Raw genomic sequence first — 13,785 nt, forward strand, 5'->3', positions numbered from 1 at the left:
TGAGGAAGGAGGGGTAGGTGGTGTAAAACATGTTAATCAGTAAATAACATTTAAACATATTGGAAAGAGGAAGGAGGTCATGGTTGTTTTTTAAAAACCTTGTGTATATATTCTTTTGGATTTGAGGAAAGGCTTTGTCCTGCTCAAGAATGACCCTTTAATCTGTCTCCAAACAGTATGTTTAGATTACTTGATCAATTATGGTACTAAGCAGCTACTGAATGGCCTTTACAGCTGGAGTAGTAAAAGAGGGCTCAGTTTACTTGATTAAAATTTTAAGGTATTATTGGGGGCTTTTTGGCTAAACTATTGTGCTTTGCTATCTAACAGTGTACCTATGATTATCTTCAAAATATAGGGTACAAGCTGTTTCTTGCGATGGGTACGGAACCTGGATGATGAACTCCATGCACTTATTGCAGGTAAATCTGCCCTTCTTGATTACTGTGTCCCAAATGACCCAATCTAATACATTCCATACATCAGCCTAAAATCAGGGTGGGTTTTATGCATGGCTCCTGGGCTGCATGTGGCCTGCCAAGGGCCCTAGGGTGACACCCAGGGACCTCATCACTGGACCCCAAATGGAGACTTATAGTCCCATAAACCTTCAAGGGCCATGAATCTATTTTAAGAATATTTCCTCTCATCCCCTAAATAGTCTCAAAAATGGAAATGACTCTTGGATCACTTCTAGTTTTTTTTTTTTGGGGGGGGGGGAATGGGCAGATAAAGTCCACAAGTATCCAAGGATGGAGATGTGACCTAGGAAAGTGTGACAATGTCACAAGTCATGAATGTGTGAGACAGATAGCAGGTCAGCGATACAATGGTCATTTTAATGTCTTCATACAAATCTGTAATGTAATTCCACTTAGAATATTGCATACAGTTTTCACCACCACAGTTCAGAAAGGGTATTTTAACACTGGTAGAGATAGAAAAAAAAAGAAACTAGAAACAGGAATTATCAGTGGACTGGAGCAATTCTCCTGTAGGAAACAATGAAATAATTAGGGGCCTTTCTGTTTAGGAGGAAAAAGTGAACCTCAGAGGCTTAGCAGACGCTCTTAAATTGAGTCAGGACATGGGTTAATTTAGTTCAGTATCATTAGCACTAGTTGAGAACAGCTCACCACCTTTTAAAACAGTATTTCCTAGTCATAACTGGAGATGCCAGGGAACTGAACCTGAGCCCTGCTGAATGTAATGTATATGATCTGTGCCACTGAGCTCATTCTCCATGATAGTACATAGAGTGGATAGAGAGAAGTCTCTCTGTTTCTCTTTCCTTCCTTCCTTCTCTTCCAGTAAGGCTGAATGGCGTGGGATACAGGAGAGACTAAGGGAAATAATAGTGTATAGTTAAATTATGGACTTTGCTACCACACATTGTAGCATGATTCTAGTTTACTTTAAAAGTAGGGATTTGACAAATTAATTAAGGATATGTCCACCAGTGGCTGCTGGTTCTCATGGTTGTATGCTCCCTCTGGGATCTGAAACAGCATAGTTTTGAATACCAGTTGCAGAGGTTTGATAGTGGCAAAAACTACTGCACTCATGTTCTGCTTCCAAGGTCCTTTGATTCATTGTTCTAGGATGCTCAATTGCATAGACAGTTGGTTTGATCCAGCAGGGCTGCTGTTGCAATTCTTTTGTCCATTTATCTGAATAATAATGCCATAGAGTTCCATGTAGTATAGTATGAAGAATGTGACTGACTTGTTTCTTAATGCAGGGTCTCTGGCAGGAATGTCAATGATGTTTTACAAAAGCACTACTATCTCTATGTATCTGGCTTCTAAACTAGTGGAGGTAAGCCATTGCTCTTGTTCTCCCTCCGCCCCCACCTTAATCTCATTCCCTCACAGGAGGCACATGGGGATGTTTTTGATCATATTCATTCCTTGTGGCCTTTTTTGTTTGATTCTTTGAAGGTTCTTTGTAGTGGGAGAATAAACTGCAATCACCACATTTTAGTGTGCTTTTATTATCATTAGGACAGTTTTCAATTTTGGGGTGTGTTGTGGGCTTGTGATCTCCAAAAAGGGTGCCCTATGGGCTTGTTATCTTCAAAAAAGCACTTTCTTGACCCCAAGGAAGAGGAAAAAAAATATTTCAGGATTTCCTCAGGAATGGCAGATTTGTTTGAATCTCCCCTGCTGTCCATGTTCTAATTTGTCAGTGGCCAAGTGGCAGTCTTTCTCCTGCATTCATGCCTGTCTCACACTCTCATGACTGCCCTGTTCTTCAACCCAGAGAGGACCGTTTCTACTACACCATTGGAGGATAAGCCTGTTACTCTCACATTTGAATTGAATTAGGGTGAGATGGGAGTTGTGACTGAAAAAGAGATCAGCAGAAAGGTTTCAAGAAGTATATCAGCTGGTTTAGGAAAGTCAGTATTGATGGCAGCCATTTCTTTTATCTTCATGCCTGCCTTGGCACTGAAGGAAGTCTATTTACCATAGCGAAATTCAAAAACAAGGAATAAAGTTGGAGCCATGTGTTAGTTTTTTCCTTTTGAGAAAAAAAATGGCACCAAGCAAAACTAGTCAAGAAATAATCCCAAGTAAAACTAGTCAACTCAAGAATCAGCTTAGAAATATAGAATTTCCTGTACATCTTGGTTTTTGTTGTTTGTATCTTTGGACGTTCTGAAAAGCTCTAAAACTGAATGGCATATTCTGCTGCTGCTCTGTGTTGCTCTAAAATAATGATGGACTGGGCACTTGCTGCTTGGTCTGTCTGGGGTGTACTCCAGGTTATTATGGCAGTGGTGAATGAGAAGCTTTACGTGGTTTACTGTGTTAAAGCAGCCAAAGCTAACTGACCAAAGAGAAGCGTGTTGCTTAGGAGACAATAAATATTGGATGAAAATGAACTTCTAATTTTTTTTAGAAGAAGGAGAAGGAGAGAAAAGAAAGAACTTAAAAGAGTACACAATTGTTATTTTTAGAAGGCCGCAAAAGTAACTTTATTTAAGTTACTGCTTTGATGTATAATAACACACACCAACACTATAAGAAAAATTAATATAGGAAACATGACATTGTCTTCACATAAAATGTCCTCTGTGCAGGTAAATCCAATGGTATGATATTAGGAAAGTGCTTTCACTAGAAGGATACGAACACAATAGGCTTGTAAATAAAATCCCTTTAATCTCTCTTGCTCTAATTATAGATAATAGCTATGAACCACAAACTAATTAGTGTAGTAGATGTTATTGGAACCAATTAAATGGCTTCAGGCTTCTAGTTTGTTAGTATGGTTGAATGAAATTTGGGCATATACAAATTCATTTTACAACCATAGAATCTGGTATCAGAATATGGCATCCCACCCACCAAAATTGCCTATGAAAAATAATCTATGCAATTTCTTCTGATTGCTTTTTCTGCCAGAGAATGTTCCCCAACATTTCTCTAGTTTTGCTTGCCTGAAACTAAATAGATTTTTCTCTTTTCTTTTCATCCTTATTGCCATTTATTTCTCTTGGTCTAAGCATAGCAAGCCCATTATTCCAGCTCAGCAATTTTTACGAGGAAAAGATAGTCAACTTGCCCTTCAGACAATGTATATGTTTACTTGTAACAATACACTAGGATTTCTGGTTTAACATGAAAATGAATGAACTGGAGAACATTGGGATGGACAAATCCATGACATGTTGTTTCTTGATTTTTCCAGTGTTAAGTGTGTTTCATCCAGATACTCATCAATTTCTGATTTTTGTTTTAAAAGTCATCATAAAAATGTATACTGTATGTATTTTTGTGAATGTCTCTCCTTATATATGCTTCCTTACAAGCACGAGAGAGAACATAGAAACAAAATGCCGCATAATGTCACTTGAGCTATGTGATGTTCCTCATTTACCATTTAGTGAGGCTGCACCCCTATTACTGCAAAAGTAATCCCAATAAAATTGGTCATCCCTAATGAAGTTATAGTTAGTAATAGTAATTATAGTTATAGTTAGTAATAGTAATTTATTAAGGACTTTGTAAATAAATTATCGCTTCTCGGCCTTTTGGCTAAGATCAAGTGTGATTGGGCTGTCCACTTAGCCCAATCATCTTCAACCTAGCTATGGAGCCGCTCCTCTGCTATATTATTAACGGTCCCAGTGGCTTCAAGCTATATGGCAGTAAAGTGAGCATCTTGACCTATGCTGATGACCTAGTTCTGGTAGCTGAAAAATCTGATGAACTCCAGCAAATGATAAACGCGACTGCACATGCTGCAGATTGGATGGGTCTACAGTGCAATGCTAAAAAATATGCAGTGCTCCACATTAATGGGAGCCTGAAGGATCGGGTTTTGCCAACTGCTTTTACCATCCAATGGAAACCCATGATCCATCTTAAAGAAGGAGATACTTACCAACACCTAGAGACTCCAATGGGCTTCCAAAGCGGCCGGACTCCTGAGGCTCTGCTGCATGCCATTCCGATGGATGCCATAAGATCGATGCATCTCTCTTAACTCCATGGCAAAAGATAGACACGCTTAGAGTTTTCCTCCTCCCAAGGATTGACTTTGCTCTTTGAGGATCGTCAGTCCAGAAAACAGCACTTAAAAGAGTCGACCTAGCAATTACGGCTTCCTTGAAGAAGTGGCTTAGTCTTCCTAAGTGTGCTACCAATGACATTTTGCACATTGCTCAGCGACATTCAGGGGATGTTGCAACCATCATCCATGCATATCATCTTCTCACTTGCTCTGACAAGACTGTAAAATCTATTGCTCTAGACTCCCTAAAAGAAGTAATCAAAAAACGCATTGCTAGAATTCCATCTGAGAGTTACTTGGCAACCTATCTTTCCAGTTCACTGGAAAATGAATTTGGACACGATGGTGGTGACTTCTCTTCCCTCTTCACCCACACCTGGAATGCAAACCATCACTTAAACAAACTTATTGGCTGTCAATGGGTGTGGGCTGCTGAAGAGGGTCCCCAGCTCACCGTCACCAAAGGAAACCCCCCAGAGGTCCAAAGCTTCTCCCATAAGACATCTGCTCCAGAGACTAGGAACCGGAGCAATGGATGCAAGCGACAGGAAAAGAGATTCCACCTCAACATTAGGAGGAACTTCCTGGCAGTAAGGGCTGTTCGACAGTGGAACAAACTCCCTCGGAGTGTAGTGGAATCTCCTTCCTTATAAATTTTTAAACAGAGGCTGGATGGCCATCTGTTGGGGATGCTTTGATTTAGATTTCCTGCATGGCAGGGGGTTGGACTGGATGGCCCTTGCGGTCTCTTCCAACTCTATGATTCTAGAAAGTTCATCGAAAGAACTCCTAAGGGAGAAATATACCATTGCACTTCTGAACAATCCAAGGTCTTCGAGGTGACATCACAATGGGATTCAAGCAACCACTTTATACCACATGTTTTGCTGACTAGTGTTTTGTTCATCGAGCCCACCTGAATGTTGTGCCTCTCAATGGCATTGTTAAAACTGGCCACCACGATAAACATTGCCACCATTGTGGCCATCCAAACGAGACACTTCCACATGTGCTTTGCAACTGTCCTCCATACTCGACAGCCTGGAAACATTGGCATGATGCTGTGATGAATCGACTGGCCAAAGCTTCAATGGGCACCATCTCTCTAAATCAAACTGTGCCTGGGACAGATAGTCAGCTGAGACCTGACATAGTTATCACAGATGAAGATCACAAGAAGATTACTATTGTGGATGTCACCATCCCCTTTGAAAACAGGAAGCCAGCCATGAGGGAGGCCAGGGAATGGAAACATCAAAAGTACACCCCTCTGGCTGATGTTCTGAAACCAAAGGGGTATGAGGACTCTGTCCATGCATTGCTTGTTGGAGCCCTGGGTCCCTGGGATTCAGCAAATGAACCTATTGCTGAGAGTTTGCGGAGTGGGAAAGCGCTATGCAAAACTCATATACAAACTAATGATGTCAGATACCATTAGATGGTCCAGAGACATTTACATTGAGCACATCTCGGGCCATCGTCAGTATGAGGAACCAGCTGCGGTTTTGGTAGAAAAGGAATGGTGATGTTTCACTCTTTTTTCTTCTTCCCTCCTTCTTCCCCCTTTCCCCCCCCTTCTTCTTTTTCTTTTTTTCTTTCCTTTTATGGTATGCAACTGTTTGGATATATTAGTTATTGCCATCAGTGATTTAAAAGTAAAGGATATATATTTTGGCCTCTTTAGTATGCTCTATTTTATTTAAAATATGTTTTAATAATTTAACGCATCCTAGGAATGAAACTTGCTTTGTATATAATTCTTATATATTCTTATATATTATCATATCACTATATATTTTGATTTACAATTGCATTCTTTGGACTTGATAAATATTACTTATTGTTTTATGTATTTCTAAACATTCTCTAATAAAAAGTTTAATCTGAAGTTATAGTTTTAGTGTAATACAGTTAATGTCTTTGAAAAAGAATTTACTGAAAGTAAATGATTGTTTAAAGTTACTCCCAAGTTCTAATGAATCCTCATAATGATGGCAAGACTGTGGCCTAGGCTGGCATCGTCTGTTCTGAACCAGCTGTTTCACTTGTCCTCCTTTCCAGACCTATACTGCTGGTCACCTGACCATTGCTTTGTACATCCTACAAAGTATCATGCACTTGATTTGTTTGGGTGGTGTTTCTATTTTTATCTTGTAGGCCATGTATTTCAAAGGCATTGAAGCTGGAAAAGTTCCGTATTTCCCTCATGCAGACAGTATCATCTATGCTGTGTCCACAGCTATCTGCTTCCAGGCAGTAAGTATGTGATCTTCAATTGAAAGACCCTTAGTTTTGTCTCTGATCATACTGTTATATCACAGTGCAGGAAAAAAGAGCTGGAAGGAGGCAGTTTGACAATTACTCATACTTATGTCAGGATGGTTGAAACTTTTATTTTCCAACTAGAATGTTTGCTGGTGTTTTAAGGCTACTACAGAGGAAGATTTGCCAAGTATTCCTTTGGCTAAGAATATGTTCATGCAACATAAAATGGCCACTGCTTCCACAAATAACTGCTCACATGAGCAAAGGACTCATGTGAGTTTGTCCTTGATCTTTTGTGAAAAGGAAAATTGCTGCTGTCATGTAAATTGATGGCTCGCCTGTTGCACAGCCCACCCAGAGGGCTCATATCACTAGTTCTTTGTGGAAATGGTGACTATTGTCATAACTCCATGTACATCTCTTTGACAGGGTGGGCTGCAGATGTAATGGTCCTCAGAAGGCAATGTGATTATAATGATGCTGAGGACTCAGAATTAGATATTGTTTTTTGACCTTTAGTCAGTGATACTTGGACTAGCTTATATCTGGAGGAGAGGACCTTAAGAATAAAACTTTGTTTTGACAGAAGGTAAGTGAGGCAAGAATTTCAGAGAGCACTCATTTTAATCAGCATGGAACAGCAAATAGTTGTACTCAGTCGTCCCCCCCCCCCCCAGTTAAACTCAGTATTTTTCTCATAGGCTGTGATGGAAGTTCAGAACCTGAGACCTTCCTACTGGAAGTTCCTACTACGGCTGACAAGGGGAAGGTGAGTAACTGACGATGGTTACTGATACGCACTGGCAATTCCCTTTCTGTAAGGCCAGTGTGAATGAATTGTTTAGCAAATGATGAGATTATTGGATAATCTTATTTTAGATTGTAAGCCTGAGGGCAGGGAACTGTCTAAATAATTGTAAACTGCTAAGATAGCCTTTAGAGCTGAAGGGCAGGGTATAAATATCTTAAATAAATAAATAAAAATAAATAATTATCACGTTAGTTGCAGAGTGGTATGTCAAAATGTCAAGAGTGTTAGGCTTATATCGAGGGGCTGGCCACATCATTTCCTTGGACATTTCCTCATTCCTGCTTTTATCTGACAGTTTCATTTCCATGCCTGTTCATGATGATTTTCTTAATTCAAAATTGTCCCTTGGTGAAATAGAAGACTGCTTTTGTAGTCACAGTTCTGTGGCATGGAAGAAACAAGAGCAATGGGTCACATAGCTGTAAGGACATTCCAGGTAGATTTGGCCACAGTGGATCATGACATCATTACTTTCCCATTGGACCACTGCTCTACACAGGGTTTCCCTTGAAAAAACCATGTTAGGGAGCTATGGCTATTAAAGAATTTCAATAAATAATTAAAGGTGCTATGGCTACACTGGTGGCTAGCATGCACTTCAGGGATCAGTACCAGGGATGCTGGTACTGTAGCCACAAGGTTGTGAGTTTGATCCCAGGGCTCCACAGTTGACTCAGCCTTCCATCCCATTGTAGGTCAGTAAAATGAGTACCCATTTTAAAGTAAATGGGTAACTGTTTTACTGATTGTAAGCTGCTTAGAAATGTAAATGCTGTTGCTATCAAGTTAGCTTCCCTCCTGCTCTCTTTCAGCCAGCAAATTGATCTTTCTGTTTAGACAGACAATTGACTGATTTTAATTATATGGCAGAATATTGTTTAAGATGGTGTGTTCTGTTTTTATTTTGTATTTTTTAAACTATCTTTTAAATGTATTTAAAACTTTTATAACTATGTGGTTTTAATAGACATTTAATTATTTTTAAACTTTTGTATAGTACATAGTTTAGCTAAGCTTGTATTTTAAATGGTACAAGCCTCCTTGGGTCCCTTGGCGTAAGAAAGACAGGATAGAAATTGAATGAATCATATCACAACTCTTGTACCAGCTGCAGTTGTTTCCAATTTGTTTCCAAACTGAAAAGCTGGTTTTGACATGCAAAGCCTTAAAAGGTACCATGAGGTCTGAAAGTCTGTGTCCTCCCATATGGGCTTGCTGAAACTCTGGAGTTATCAGACAAGGGAAATTGGAAGTATAATCCAATGACAATCTGAATGCAATCATGGGTTTCACGTTATTGCGTGATAGACTACCACACGCAAATTCGGGCAATGGCATGCTATTTTCGGGAAATGGGAAGATGCAATTGAAATTCATGTAAATCCACGGAATTTGCGAATTCACATGAATGCGTTCTGGCCCCACTTTCTTTTTAATCAAAATTAAGAGAAATTCCTCCCATGTGATAAACTCCTCTGAGTTCCTCAGTAGAAGTCTTTTTGTATGTCCAACCATCACAAGAGTTTGGTTTGGTAGGTACATGAAACAGAGCTTTCTCTGTAGTGGCATTTTGGTTCTTCTTCATGGTCTCTGTGAATCACACAAATGGGTTATCCAGTGCCTGCCCTCAACGAACTATGGTTACAGGTAAGCAACCTGTCCTTGTACAACATGCTCCCAAGAGAAATGGAGCTTTTCAATCCCTTTTGGGCTTCTGGTAGACAGCCATAACTGCATTTTGTACAGCAGTTTAGTCTCTAAAAGCAGGGTTGGCCTTTGGGACTGTTTTTATCTGTTATACATTGTCTCTGGGGCCTTAGTGGGGTGAGAGGTGATAAATACTTAAACCAACATTCTTAGTTTGCAAATGGTGTGTTAATTATGAAGAGAGACAGCTCAATTGCATCAGATTACTCTTTCTGGTCCATTTAGCTGAAAATACATGTGAAACTGCATAAGTAGAAACCTTGCTTCTCTCACATAAGCATAAGATCCTATATAAACCATTTTGAATAGATTCAAACTTTGAGAACAGTCAAAGCCTTTTGGAAGTCTTCAATGTTCTTTTCTGGGCCTATTTATTTTACTTGGGGAATGTTGTTGTTGATTTTATATGATACGATATGATATGATATCATATATTTATACAGTCTCCCCTCCTTTCTCACAGACATGAGGTCTGCAGTCTTGAATATTCATGGAAGGGCGACCTCCATTATATTGAATGGGGCATGCTCCCATGGTTTGCATTGAGTGTGCTTGCAGGCACGTGCCCAATTCAAGCCTATGCTTTAATATATGCAAGTCTCCATTTCGGGGGGGGGGGAATCCAGAACAGATCCCCCGCAAAAACGGAGGGCTGACTGTATATGATAATCGATATATATCCATAATTTCATAATTGTTTGTCATGGGATGATGTGAGGCTGAGTTCCTTAACACTTTCTTCACTTAATGTGAATGGAATTTCATCAATTACTGTTAGCATGATATCCTTTTTCAGAGTTACTTTGTACTCCAACTGAAATGATGTTCTAATTTATTCTCAAATTTTGTATTTTCTAGGTTTGCTGTCATGAACAGGAAAGTTTTGGATGTATTTGGCACTGAAGCATCTATGCATTTCAAGGATTTCATACCTAAACTTGACCCTAGATATACAGTTGCCCCACCAGAGATACCTGTTGAGCAGCCCTGGAAGTGACACATTAGCCTGTGATGAGTTTGTCCTGAGGAGTTAATTAACCTAACAGTCAAATAGAAGACTTACGTTCCACTTCTGCACAGTTTCAGTGCGTTATTACGTTATTTTACCAATCTGAACACACTGAAACATTGTAGAGAGGAAAGGCTTTAATTCCACCTCTCTCATAGTAGAAAGCATTTCTGTATCGCTGAGGCTGGTTGTCACAGTCTGATAGATTTTTATATAAATATAAATATATATAAATATCAATGAATTAATATATCAAAAAGAAAATTTAAGAAATCCCTGAATGTGCATAAAATAAAAATATGCTTAAATTAAATTAATTTTATTTCATTCCAGTAGATAACTTTTCAAAAAATATTTTTACATTTAAAAAATAAAAGGTACATGGAATAAACACAGATACATACCCTCTACTGATCCAGAATTATTCTAAATTGTATTTCCAAGTCATTTATAGTGGGAAAGATTTTCTCTCTTCTAGATGGATTTTTTTAAAGAAAAAGAAATACTTTTATCACTGGAAAATGTTAAAAGAGCCATATCTGGTACTCTATTTATGATTGCACATCCGTCATTGGCTTTGAAAACGGCCTTCCTTGATCAACAGCTCATCTCCTAAATTCAGTTGCACACCTTTGATCACACTGAGAGCTGAGAAAACATGATTTTTAGACCTTGGTAACATAGATCTTGAGGTACTGATATGAATACCAGAAAAAGACAAGACCACTACAAAGTGGAATGTAGTATTTTTCGGATCTTCAAGTAAGTTTCACAAATGACTAGGTGAATTTAAGAACAAAAATGGAAAATGTACACAAAAGAGACTTGAGAAATGGGTGTGCCCTCGGTTATGGAATTAACTTGTTTGTCTAAGCCTGTGTACTGTGTCGGTTTTCCAGTGGCCTTCAAAAAGAGTGAAAACCCAAAAGTGGAATGGCTGAACAAAAATGGAGTGATTTGTTAAGCATATGGATGCTGTTTACTTCTGAAAATGTTGCTGTGTGTTGGAGATGTCTTGAAAGTATAACAGATACGAAACAGCCATATATTCAAACCAATATGTGAAGTTTAGCACAAGCTGGCCATTGCTCAAAAGCCACTTCCGTATGCCACACAGTGCCACACACTGATAAGACCTTGATAATCTCAATCCATTTCAATAATCATCTTATTACATCTGAGGATGAACTCTGCAGCAGCTGAAGGAAAAGAAACACCATTTTCACTTGGATTCATTTAATATGCCAAAAACTTAGATATCTATGGGCAAAAATGTCAGAAAGACTAGATGTGTAGTCCAGATTCTGCTTTAATTGCTGTAAGCTGTTTTCCCCCAGCCATGTCTCTGTGTAGATTATATATATCTCAACTAAATCATTTCATATGCTGTGCAAATGAAGTTATCTTCAAAGAACAACAGTAACATGATACGTGACTGACCAAAACATCCAGTAGAGTGAGAGAGGCGTTGAATTCATTAGAACCTTTCTTCAAGATGGATATTAAGAGAAATTAAGAGATGTTAATAGGGAAGACTTGGATGCATGGAGTAAAACCATAGAGGTTCTGATATATACATACGTACAGTGGAAAAGGTATTCCTGGCATTGATTTTTTTTAAAAAATTACGGTAACTTTGTAAGCCTTTGACTTTGGTGTTATTTTAGATCATGTCTAGGAACAGTTCTTACCTCCCTTTTAAAAATCAGCATCCAGAATGAAAGAATGGTCTGGTGAATTCAAATATCACTCACTGTTTTGTGTCTTTTTAGTTGGTCCCTAGTGAAAGTGCCATGCTGTTGTAATTGTATGAAGTTTTTAAAATAATGGACCAAACATCTCTACCTGTGTTTAATGTCCTCTCTAATGTCTTTGATGTACCACTTTTAAGAGAGTGTTAATCTTGTTGCATTATTTGTTTTTATTTCTTCATGCAGTAGATTTAGTATGAGGTTTGCCAAACTGTTGTGAGCCCATCCTTGCCCTTGTCAGGGCTTGGGGGTTCAATGAAGAAGGGTGTTCTATGCTTGATATCCTGCTTTTATGAATAAACAGTACCTGCTGTTAATTATTCATCAAAGCAAACTTAATGATGACTAGGTAGGTGGTTAAATTGTTTCTGAGTCCCTTGTAGGTGGATCACATGTGGCTAGTGAATCATCTGGTCAGGATATCGGTGGCTCAGAGGTGCTTGCCAAAGGCCATAGAGAAAATACTGTATATGGCAGAGCTTGAACTCAGGGATCGATCCTGCCACTGTGTCCCATGCAGGTCCATGTTGAAATAATTTCAGAAGCTTTGGCCATAGCACCAATAGCAAAACCCATTTAGAAAAGAAACTTAGGATAGGATAGCATATATCAGTGTTCCCTTAATCTGACTATCCAATGACCGGAAAAGCTCTTGTAGAGTTAAGACGCCACAATCAGCAGTGGCAATCATATGCAAGCTGCTCTGAGCCACAGGGCAATTTTCCTCCTCAAAGCATCCTCATTTATAGACCTTGTATGCTGAGTGTAGAGAGGTTTATGCTTGATATCCTGCAGCTGGTGCATTTTCAGTCAATGGCAAACTATTGGAAGCCTTCACATTTTGCTGTCCATACAATCATGGCTAAAGACACCAATGGTAGGGGATTTTTTTAAAAAAAGTTTCTTGTAAGGGCAATATGGGAAAATCTACATGAAAGGCACAGGGTAGAAAGAGATGGAACAGAAGACTTAGCAAGGAGGATTTCACCTGATTGAATCTGTGGTGCTATGAAAGTACCACAGCAGCACCACAGATCCAATCAGGTGAAATCCTTGAATTGCTTGAATGCCTACAGGTATTCAGACACTTGAATGTAGCTGCCCTGGCTTAGGCTTGGAGGGACACAGGCACTAAGCAAGAGAGCATTTCTCTAGGAGCACCTCTCTAAAACTCTTGGACCGCTGTCAAGGTCTCTTCCATACTCTCAAGCTCCCTTGTCTAGGAGATTGTAAATGAAGGAACCGAATGGCTCAGTGAGCATTCTGATGTAACACACACTTTAGCTTGAACTTTTCTGTAATTTTTCTCAGCTGAACTTTCTTTTAGGCGCGTTACAGACTGCCCAGAAGGGGCAGTCCTGCACCACTGCTGGTTGCTCCATGAGGGAGCCGCAGCAGCCAAACCGCGCGGCTCCCTCGCGGAGCAAAAAGAAGCCCCAAAATGGTGCTTCTTTCTGCGGCGCAGATATGACGCCACAAGGCGCCAGTGGCGCACTTGCAGCGTCATAAGCGCTGTGCAACGTGCGGACGCAGCGCGTCTGCTACGTAAAGATGGCGTCCCCCATGTGGAACGGGCGCCACCATTTTGTACGGACTCGGTCCGTATTAGGGTTAGGGGCGTCCAGAAGGGACACCCCTTTCTAACCCTAATACGGACCCAGTCCGTACTATAGGCCCGTTTGTAACGGGCCTAAGTTACTGGTTCATTTCACCAGAGTGGT

At 39.6% G+C, this 13,785-nt stretch overlaps 1 protein-coding gene across 1 annotated transcript in view; it reads left to right on the forward strand.

The window, feature by feature from the left end:
• TMEM135 (transmembrane protein 135) overlaps positions 1-13,507 on the forward strand; it is a 226,730-nt gene extending 213,223 nt beyond the window's left edge. The window contains exons 11-15 of the mRNA XM_042457786.1: positions 359-422; positions 1,742-1,818; positions 6,679-6,777; positions 7,488-7,555; positions 10,163-13,507. Coding sequence (XP_042313720.1) covers positions 359-422; positions 1,742-1,818; positions 6,679-6,777; positions 7,488-7,555; positions 10,163-10,301 — 447 coding nt within the window. The 3' untranslated portion in view covers positions 10,302-13,507. The remainder of the gene's footprint in view (positions 1-358; positions 423-1,741; positions 1,819-6,678; positions 6,778-7,487; positions 7,556-10,162) is intronic.
• Positions 13,508-13,785: the final 278 nt, after the last annotated feature.

The sequence above is a fragment of the Sceloporus undulatus genome, chromosome 3 (assembly GCF_019175285.1).
Source record: "Sceloporus undulatus isolate JIND9_A2432 ecotype Alabama chromosome 3, SceUnd_v1.1, whole genome shotgun sequence".
Lineage (NCBI taxonomy): Eukaryota > Metazoa > Chordata > Lepidosauria > Squamata > Phrynosomatidae > Sceloporus > Sceloporus undulatus.